General features: G+C 36.4%; 1 protein-coding gene across 5 annotated transcripts in view; it reads left to right on the top strand.

Annotated features, from left to right (window-relative positions):
* The first annotated feature begins 43 nt into the window (after positions 1–43).
* TOX3 (TOX high mobility group box family member 3) overlaps positions 44–10,665 on the top strand; it is a 29,745-nt gene continuing 19,123 nt past the window's right edge. The window contains exons 1-2 of one of the 5 annotated variants that reach the window (XM_039880863.1): positions 44–1,161; positions 5,194–5,334. In XM_039880863.1, coding sequence (XP_039736797.1) covers positions 1,057–1,161; positions 5,194–5,334 — 246 coding nt within the window. In that variant the 5' untranslated portion in view covers positions 44–1,056. Of the gene's footprint in view, positions 1,162–5,193; positions 5,449–10,665 lie in introns of all 5 variants that reach the window. The other 4 variants (XM_039880860.1, XM_039880862.1, XM_039880859.1 and 1 more) reach the window with 4 other exon arrangements.

The following is a 10,665-nucleotide window of genomic DNA, read 5'->3' as shown; positions in this document are numbered from 1 at the left end:
TGCCTTCTACTTTAAATATTAACTCTATTTATGTTAGCGAATGGATATATACAATTCATCCATTAGAGACCAAACCCATGTGTCATTTGATGCATTAAAGGAAGGAAATCATAGACCTTATAAAAAAGAGGGCATTCTTTTACCATTTAAAAATCATGAAAATAATAAAAGTCCAGATAATTATGTTCACGGAGCCTTTCCATATTGCCGGACCGATAACAGAATGTTGAAAGCAACCAAAACGTGCCTACTTATACCATCCAGACCCGAAAATGCATTTTCTGCCCAAATCTAAGTTTTACATTTTGATAACAGGTCTCATGAAGTAAAGAGCTTATGTCTGAGATGCTGATACAGTCTTATTCGTGATGGAATGAATGGCCTATTGTGTTAGGGGATTAAACGAAAATTGCCATGTTCATAGGATCTCACTTATTTTTTAAACCTCTTTGCACTTAATGTTACATTGAGAGATTAAATATCACTATTTTCAACAGCTCTGATGGATATAGATATCATTTTAAACTCTGGAGATTTAAAAAAAAATATTCTTTGGTCTTATTATTTATTTATATTCACGCCACACCCCATTCACTAGAAAATAGAATCCGTGTCCTGGGAATTGGATTCTGTTCCATTTAATTCACATTTTAACCTACCCACACTTGTGACATCTGTTCTTGAAAAGTAAGCTATGAAATCCCAACATGCTTTAAAAATGTGTCAAGGTGATTTTGGTGGGGGGACACTCTTTCTTCTAACCTCTGACAAATGCCACGTCAGTCAACAACACCCACCAGTGACCCATTGGCCAAATGTTTGTAATTGTCTCCCTTTGTCATTAGTCTCAATGAGAAACACTATTTTCTGGAATTATCGAGGTAGCTTAACTCTGTGCTTTATTTTTCTGAGGGGAACCAGCCGACAACATAGTATGTATAGCATGATGCTTTGAAACCTGTCACGGTTCTCAGTAAAATCACTCTTTTATCTCTTAACACCAGCATTCTTTCCAAATCCCATGAAATATTAAGTAAACCACCAGAATTCTTTATTATGCTGCATGGTAACCTAAAACAATCTGTTTTCTTTCAGTTTGCAAATAACAATAACTACATGAATATGGCTGAGGCAAACAACGCTTTCTTTGCAGCCAGTGAGGTAAGTCTGTCTTGACGTGTCTGTTCACGTTTTGTGTGTGATCTAGACCATTTAAAAGGCTTGAAGGGAGAAGCAGAGTATCAAATTTATCTCTTATGTGGCATAAGGTAACAATTTTGGAGGAGAAATTAGAAAAAAAAACCTATTGGAGATAAAGTAGTCTGGTAGGTGCTTGTCCATAGGCTGTTATGAACGATAGTAATTAACGCACATCTCTTGATGAAAAGAATTACACATGCAAACAAAAGTAAATGTATAAGAACGTCTATAATATCTACCCAAACTCTATTAGTATCTAAGCAAATAAGTGGTTATTTTGGAACCTAGCTTGTAAGTTCAAATAGAAAATATTTGAACTTCGCGTAACTCTGGGGATAATTTCGTTAAAGTCGCCATGGTTTGAGAAATGACTGGGCAGAAGAGTGTTATAGTTTCTTGGGTCTTCGATGGAAGTGATGTGAAATGAGTGTTTTGGTTTTTGTTAGATCCACACAGCTGAGTGCCTAGCACATAGTAGGTGCTCAATAACTGTTGAATGAATGAATGAATGAATGAATGAGTAGGCATTCTTTAAGACGTAGGCATTGCTGGGAAAACTGGGTGATGGAACTTTATATTTAACATGTTGGCCTTGGGTTTGTCTGCAGTTTTTCGGAGCAAATGGGAACGAACACCTTCTCGTTGCTATTTTTTCTGAATTTCTTACTCGTTGACATAGGGCTGTTGTCTGGGCTCATGGGGCCTGCCCTCCGGGAAAACCTCGATCTTGATTCGATCAAGAAAATGGTTTCCTAAAAATGGTAGACTGTGTGAGAGCTAAGATTTTAAAACAAGAACAAACAGAACTGAAATTGGTCCAAATGGAGCATTTCCTCTTGGCGGTCTCTGCGATAAAAAAAATCTTCATCTTGCAAAATACATTCAAATACAGGAAACTGAACTAGCTTGACCCCAGAGAGTCAAAATCCTAATGGCTTCGTAAATGATCTTGGTACGGGGGAGGCAAGCAGTATGGAAGAAATTAACGTCGAGAAATTATTAGGGAAAAAAATGAGGAATCTAGAATTAAGGGTATTCATAGATCAATCATTTTTACAGTGACCATCATCTCTCTAACCAAGAAGACAGCCTAGATAAGGGAAAATTGTTTGGCACTGGCTGCTGTGTTGTTTGTGATAATGAACACAAACCCCATCTGTAAGGACAACATGATGTTTCATTCTGTAGGGCTTTTTTTTTCCCTACATTTGAATCAAACATTGATGAAAGCTCTACTGCCAGCAGCTGCTCAGAGACAATTTAATTCCAGCTGTGATAATTCACCGTGTCAGACATTGGCTGTTATATGTTGATACAACAGTTCTCCAGATTTGCATTTTTATCAAAAGGAACAAATGTTTTGAACATTTCAGTACAGATGGTATTTAACCATGTACACACTACTTTAACATGTTCAAGGCAAACACCGAAAAGTCAATATCTGTAAGAAGTAATCATAGACACTCTAAATGATTAATCCGATGTTGGTCATATGGCGTAGTGTGCAGAAGTCAATATATTTTTTTGTTGGTGCCGTACATGGTTATTTTTATAAAAATCTCAACTAGCCAGTGTTTTGGGTACTTTTTTCTCCAAGGTATTTCTAAACTTTATATTTAACATACTACCTCTCTTTAAAAGTGGTTTAAGATTTTAGCATTTCCTTGGTTAGATATTGTAATAGAATTTTATTGTATTGTTTTATTAGGTTATGATATAATAATATACTAAATTCTAATTAAAATTAATTTGTCTCTTAAAAAATTATACTGTAGGGACATATTATATATAAGATAGCTCCTTTATTCCTTAACACAAGTAAAAATGAAAACCCCCTTCGTTTGGACTGCCTAGCATAAGCTGTTTTTTTTTGTTTTTGTTTTTTTTAAGTTTAAGAGGAATTCTAGTATAATGATTTCGCTGTACGTCTTTTTTTTTAACAAAAAACAGAGCCCAAATTAATGTTACTGTACCACATTATAGCATGTGCCTGATTTCTCAATCACTGCATTAAAAGTGAACTTGTTGGTTTTTTTGTTTGTTTGTTTGTTTGTGGGTTTGTTTGTTTTTTTTAACATTTTAATGAGTGCGAACTAATGCAGGAAGACTGGAGGGTTGATGCTGTGTAGTCGACAATGTGCCGGAAACCATTCTCCTCCCCATAGATATTGCCCTATAGATAAGACGACGAGAACTGGGATGCTCCGAGTTTGAAATTCACACGTTTGCTTTGTGTTTTCTGTCTGTGTCATGATTACCCTGACCATTTTTTAAAGTACTTTAAATATTTATTGAAATAATATTTCAAGTGTTAATTACAGTGGTAATGAAAACAGCCAAATGCCACATATCAAGAATGAGTGTTTATCCGTATTGTTAATGTGATATGTTAGATTTCATTAAGCAGTAATGGGGTAGCAAATGAGTCACAAATTACAGTTGCATCTGTTACTAGACCACATTAGTGCCAAAATAACAGCAAATGCAGCCATAGGGTTACGTTCATTAGCCAGCCACGTTTACAGCCAATCCATCCCTTTGTGTTTGAGAACTCAGGGTACCACAGTAAGAAATCAACACCTTTTGGGGGTCATTATTAGAATAAATATGTCAGAAAATCGAATATTTCATTCTAGCTTTTAAATGTGTTATTGGGCTGTAATGTTTTGCATATCCTGAGCCTGCTAAGAATCTCAAGATGTTAATTCAGTTGTCCGCCATGGACTCCCATAGCTTGTGACCTCTTTATTTCTAGTGAGATAAAAATAACAGTTGACAGTTTCTGTATGCAAGAAAATGTTTTTGTTTTTGTTTTTTTCCTTCAGTTTGTTTCTGTTTTCTCTCAGGTGGTTGTTAAATTATATCATCAATTGCTAGTTTGAAGGATGATGATTTCCAGCTCTCAATTCGTTCTCTTGACTGTTATAAAAATTCAAATTATCTTGCACCAGTTCATTCTTCAAAAAATATTCCTATGAATGAATGAACTATAATTTGGACCCTCTGAGCTGGAAATAAGAAATATTCTCCAAGCTCTTCACCCTACCAAGAATAATATCCTAGATCCCGACCCCCCCAAATCCAAGTTCTAGTTTAAGAAAGATGGTTAGTGGGGTTGAACAAGGAAGCCCTGATTTACATCCCAAGGCTGTATTTTGAAACACTGTCTTTGAGAATCTTAAGTCGCAGTGAAGAAAAGTACGTTATTTACTCTGATAAGTGAGCAGTATCAATGGCACTAGTATCATCTATGTCAGTGTATCTCTGTGCTCGTTCTGCAGTCTTTAAAAGTTGAGGACTGGCAGAAAAATATTCTGATAAATACTTATCAAAATCTTTATATGAAAGAAAATAACTTCTTATAGTTTTATAAAAAAAAAAAGCCCTGGAACCCATGCCTATATGCTCCGATAGGCCTCATATAAAATGTATTACAAACAGGAACACTTTCCCTAGAAGCATTCAACACTCTTGGGAATATACCAGTAAGGAAATTTAGGAAGCAAACCACAAATTTAATATGACTTGTTTTATATGTTGTGACAGAAAGTAAATATGTGTAATGTTCACTTCTGGATTAATGCGTATGTGCACTAAAAACCGTCAGCATTTTATGAAGCATGTGGATAATGTAAGCGGTTTGAGCTGTTTCACTCACATATCAATAAAGTGGCAATTTGTTATATAGCCAAATCTAATGTCGCCGATGCTCCCACTAACAACAAAGACAGATGTTGCTAATTAAGTACGCATTAAAAAACTGTTAATACTGATACTCCATTAAAACCATATGATAATGAGACTTAAATCTTTAATCAGAATGATCAGCAAAACTTTATATATGGAAATCTGGGTTTAAGATGTTTTCATTGGAGAGATAAATATTTGGCCTAGCTACGTCGTATTTTCATGCAAAATCTTTCTTTTTCCCTCCAGGGAGAAATAAGATATAGGAACAGACTATGAAGATATCTGTATTTTGTTTCCTTCTAGCAGACATTCCATACGCCAAGCCTCGGGGACGAGGAGTTCGAAATCCCCCCGATCACGCCTCCTCCAGAGTCAGAGCCCGCCCTGGGCATGCCGGATGTGCTTCTCCCCTTTCAAGGCCTCGGCGACCCGGTGCCTTCCCAGGGAAGTGAATTCACACCCCAGTTTCCCCCACAGAGCCTGGATCTTCCTTCCATTACAATCTCAAGAAATCTCGTGGAACAAGATGGCGTGCTTCATAGCAGTGGGTTACATATGGTAGGCAGCCAATTGATTGCTTGGGAGTTTCTTTTTATCCTTCGCTCTTCTCGTGGTGACGATCTGAGAGCCCGTGTTCTGAACGTACGTGCTCCTGCCTAGCTGCCGGTGGACATGGGTGTTGTGCTTCCTGGTGCTGCACGAACACAGGTGCTAGATCATGCCTTGGTGTTGGATAAGAGGGTGTTGGGTTGGTTGATAGTTACGTGAAAGAGGATGACCCAACAAGATCTTTGAGATCTGAAATGACTTTTAAGGAGTCTGATTCATTGCTTTAGAAACAGCCAGTCTTCCCTTGCCTTTGGTTCAACCAAGGGGTGTACTTGAGTTGAAAGTTCAAGGTGAGATTTTAGAGACGGAAGCTCTCATCAGGTGCCTAGGTCTTTGGCATTTGTTGGATTATGACATAACATTTATGATACACGATCTGCCACTACCTCAAAGGAAATAACGAACTGTGATACAGAGACAGGGAGAAAAAAATGATTGCTCAGAACCAGCAGAGGAAAATCTAGAGTGGCTTATGGTGTGGAATATACCTAATTGTCTTATTTATTGTCATCGACATCCAATAAGGCACTCCAGAGAGCCAAGTTTACTAATGCAATAATTTTAGTTCTCTTTTTCTTAGTGTGCAATTATAGTCAGCAATCACCAGAGTAAATCCTCTTAAGTATTTTAAAGTCTTCTGCTGGGATTGTTTTGTTTTTCCACCATAGTCTGTAAAGCATGCACGTCTATCTAGGTGAGGTACTAAGCAGACGTTTTAAAACGAAATTAATAGTTTATAGGGCTTTCTTTCTTTTTTTTTTTTTAACCCCGATAAAATGAAACAGATGTGTTGGTATAACAAAAAACAAATCCTGTTGCTTGTTTACATATTTCTCTGCACATTAGGCCATGCCAGTGGTGTTTACCGATTTCATTGTTAATTTCCCCGATGACAGCAGACGATTGCAAAATATGTAGCGGATTCGCAGTGCAGAGATTCTGCGCGCTCTCTGAAATATAAGATTGCTTTCCCAAATAAGATTGCAGCAACATAATTTTCTTTGCCTGTGATCTTCTGTGTTTGAGCCGAATATCAAGGTTTTTTTTATTTTTACTTTTTTTTGTTGGAAAAGAATGCAGTCAACGGTCGGGAAAGGGTCATTAAGTATTCATAAACGTTCCCCGCCATCACAAATAATTGTTTCCTGTGGACTTTCTTACATTTTTGTCCCTTTGACACTGGACGGGAGGGTTCTGTATCTGTTGCTCTACGATCATGCTCGTGGTGTTGTGCCTGGAAAAATAATAAAAATAAAAAGGGTGTTTAGTCACCAAGGGAGTTTGCCAGGGTTCACCATTATTCATAGATGCTCGATGAGGCTCATTAAAGTTGTGGAAATAGTTAAAAGACCATACAATGCGCGCTAGAATGTGTACTTTATTAAATTGGTAAATATTTATTAATAATATAAGAATCTGCCTTTAAATTAAACATCTGATGAATTACCTTGCCTTAAAGCTATAAAACTGTTATTGCTGCTATAAAAAAGTGTAAAGGAGGCATTTTGACTATGAAATTTCATTTCATGGTCAATTGAATTTACTATATTGGAAAGAACTAAAGATGGAATCATAAAATAATTATGATATTCACATACACTTAAAGAACAATGCTTTCACGGACTGGCTTCGGGAGAGAGGACTCAATTTTTAATGCTGCTTTTGTAATGTATTGCTAATCACTAAAGCAGTTGAATTATTTCATTGATTTTTAAAAGTATAAGTACTTAAGCTAAGTGCAGGCTGTCATCATGGTATTAAATGTGGATCTCATCACATTTATTGGTGCCTTTCTGAAGTTTTGCTAACCCCGAATGATATTTATTTTGGCTCGAAACAACCTCATCTTGTTGAAAATTCTAGTAGAATTTCACCTTGAAGAAATGTCATGGGATTTTAAATCACAAATGTTGGAAAAAATAAAATGTACTAGGACAGAATTATGATGAATACAATGTGTCGTTGGCTTTGTTCTATGTACTACCTGCCATGTTCACCTATAAACTTGAATTCAGAATCGCCAGAGGCATGGTTAAAAATAGGCTATGTCAAGGTTCTTCTATATCTCCCTCTGGGCACCGAGTTGGCTGGCTACGTCGTAATACTCCATGGCAGCTCCTTGGAGTGTTCCCTCAGGAAGGTCATCAGGAAAATAATAAATAATACTTTATACATCATGCATTCGGCATCTCTGTGTGCATGGATATTTCATACCTTATGCAAGTAAGAAGTTTTATTTTCCAAATGAATATGGCTGGCTGTGAAGGATTGCTATGGTGAATTAAGACTATCGCATAAGGAAAAAAAAAAAAAGCCAGCTTGTTTATGTTGTATCAAACCAGCTTTTCTTCAGAGTTTCATTGGTTTTCCTTTAGAGTGACAGTTTGTCACATTACTGATTAGCTGCATTTTTGTTGGCAACAAGCACGATATGTTTATCTTCCTTAAATTTATGCCATTATATTTAAAAACAGAAAGGAGGAACAAAAAGGGGGGATTAAAACGAGACCCATGATTAGCATTCACATTTCAAAATATGCAAATAATGCTCTCGTATTCAAAAGCGAGTTGTTGAAAAATTGAAAGTGGGTGTGTTTGTGACTTCAAAGAACAGCCTCGATTTGCTTGTTGTGCATACGTGTCTTTTAAAGCGTATGTGGTTGGCAAGTAGACATCAACAGTATATTCTGGTTAAAAATGCCTTACCTCTAAGCATTATTGTCAGTCCAGGTGATCATCTGGAAATTATTTTAATCTACAGAAGATTGCAATCCGAAAAATCTACAACGCGCGTGCCGAAGGGTTTTTTTTTCTTCTTTTTTTAACACCTCTCTATAATCTGCTCAGCAAGTAGCACTGACATCAGTAGTACATCAATTTCAGAAAGTGGATTATTTTTACTAGACAGCTATTGTGACATATTGGGTCAGTCATAAATGAAAGATATTCATGCAAGCATGCAATACTTGTAATGAAGTCTCACTCTGACCTTCTGTATGATTGATTCTGTAATTTAGTTTTCTCAGGCAGTGCCTGAAATGAAATGAAATCATGTTGAACAAGTTTTGAATACCCACAGTGCACCAGGAGAAGAAAAATCTGCAGCCCCAGAGGCTTGAGACAGAGCAGCTGAACGATTTATCTCTATGCTGCCAGCATTCAACATTCTTTTTTTTTTTTTTTTTTTTTTTCTTATTTGGCTTAAGTACTTAATTCTGCAGGTAGCTGTAAATGGGAAAATAAAATGCTGTTCAGATTTAAAATGACAGGACAGGAGTTTGTGCAGGGGACTGATAAAATATCTTGAATAGAACTGACCTTTCATGTAGCTGGAAGTTACTGGGGGATTCATCCTCATAATTACCATATAGATTATTTTTATTTCTTTCCTGCAATGAAACATTTCAGAGAGCAGTAGTGCTGATTGAATGGAAATTGAACTTGTTAACATTCTTTTCAGCTTAGCCTGTTGTACATAACAGAAGGTTAGCTTTGATGAATTTCAAAATTCTCTTTGATATCCAAGAAACAGACAGTAAAATAATTGTCTCCAGTCCGATATTTTGTATGCCCCCCAAAAAGAGAATTTATAAAACACACTGATAATTCACATACTTTTTCTTCGTACGTTATAGTTCGTGTTTAGAGGACTGACCTGTTCTGTTTGATGTGTTTTGGATTTAATTGGGATAGCATGTATTTATCGAAAATGCTACACTGGTCCTCTAGAAATGTCAAACATAGTATTAGAAAATTGAAAAAGATGGAAGTAAGGAAGGGCTATTTGAGTATGGTAGTCTCTGTACCTGTTAAGGAAGGAGAAAAAGAGAGAACAATGTCCCATAGCAGATAAGCATGCAGCGAAGCAAATTACAAGCTTCTAAAATATTCATAAGACTCATAAGTCATCATCTAGACAGATGTCATTTTTGACCAGAAAAAAAAAAAAAAGGGAATATATAAAAATAACACGTCTAAAATCACCAGGCTTATGTTAGAAGTTTTTGTTTTTTTTTTTTTTTATACGATCATTTGGTATGGCTCTAATTTTGAAGTTGAATCACTTTTGTTTTTGTAAAATGACTGGCATGCCATTTGTATACTTTTTAAAATCTTGCATTAAGAGAACTAGCAGACTTTCAATTAATACGTTGTTTTAGCAACGTTGCTTAATGTGTTACAGATAAAACAGTTATTTCATGGGTCATTAATGTGTTTAATGCATGGAACGTTCTATTAAAACAAGTCCTGATTATCGTTATGAACACGTTCACGCCGTTGTCATGGAGTCTGCAGAGCTGAGTTCTATAGGTGATCACCATTAGCCATTGGGGGAAACTAACAATTTTTCATATAGCCTGAATGATTACTTCAGTAATACTAGTTTTTGGTCAAGTTATGGCCCCAACATATTTTTATCGTAAGTTAACAATAGAAAAGGCCCAACTTATGTAAGCAAAAAACTCCGTTTGAATGGGCTGGAACCTGTCTGTTCAAAGCCCAGATTATGAAATTGACACGGTATTAACTTTCAGCAGATATTTACTGAGCGCCTACTAAGTGCTATGATTTATTCCTAATAATTAGAGACTGATGATACTATTCACAAAATCGTTTCTTTGATTACCGGTGTCTCTTCCACGCGCTACCAAAATTCACAGTCTGATGACGGCTAATGGGTTCTTAGCGTCAAAAGTCAACTTGAATTTAGCTGTCACTATACCTTGACAACTGTGTGCTTGAAATGCCCAGGCCATGGACATTTTTATGAGCTGCCTTTCTTTGTGGAGCAAATAGCCTTGTAGTATACATAGCTTAAAATAAGAAGTCTTTATTCTTGGTCTGTAAATACCTACTGACCTTGAACATATGAATGTTGTCTTTAAGGCTGAGTTAGCTTTAGGGTCATCTAGTTAAGTAGGAGTATGTTCCAAACTTCGGCTAAACCCAATTAGCTATTGTGAAGTGTGACACATGATTACTTGCTTGATTTATTACATTCAAGGAAAAGTGTTGTTAGAAAGTTAAGCCACGATTTATTTCCCTGTATCTTGTCTTTAGCACATATATCCTACAGTTATCTACCACACGGGTATCACCATACTTGCCAGCCGTTCAGGGACAGCAGAGACACCATTTTTCATCACTCGGATTCACGAATAAAAC

Source organism: Pteropus medius, unplaced genomic scaffold (genome assembly GCF_902729225.1).
Source record: "Pteropus medius unplaced genomic scaffold, Ma_sr-lr_union100, whole genome shotgun sequence".
NCBI lineage: Eukaryota > Metazoa > Chordata > Mammalia > Chiroptera > Pteropodidae > Pteropus > Pteropus medius.
This window is presented reverse-complemented; position numbering and strand designations above follow the sequence as displayed.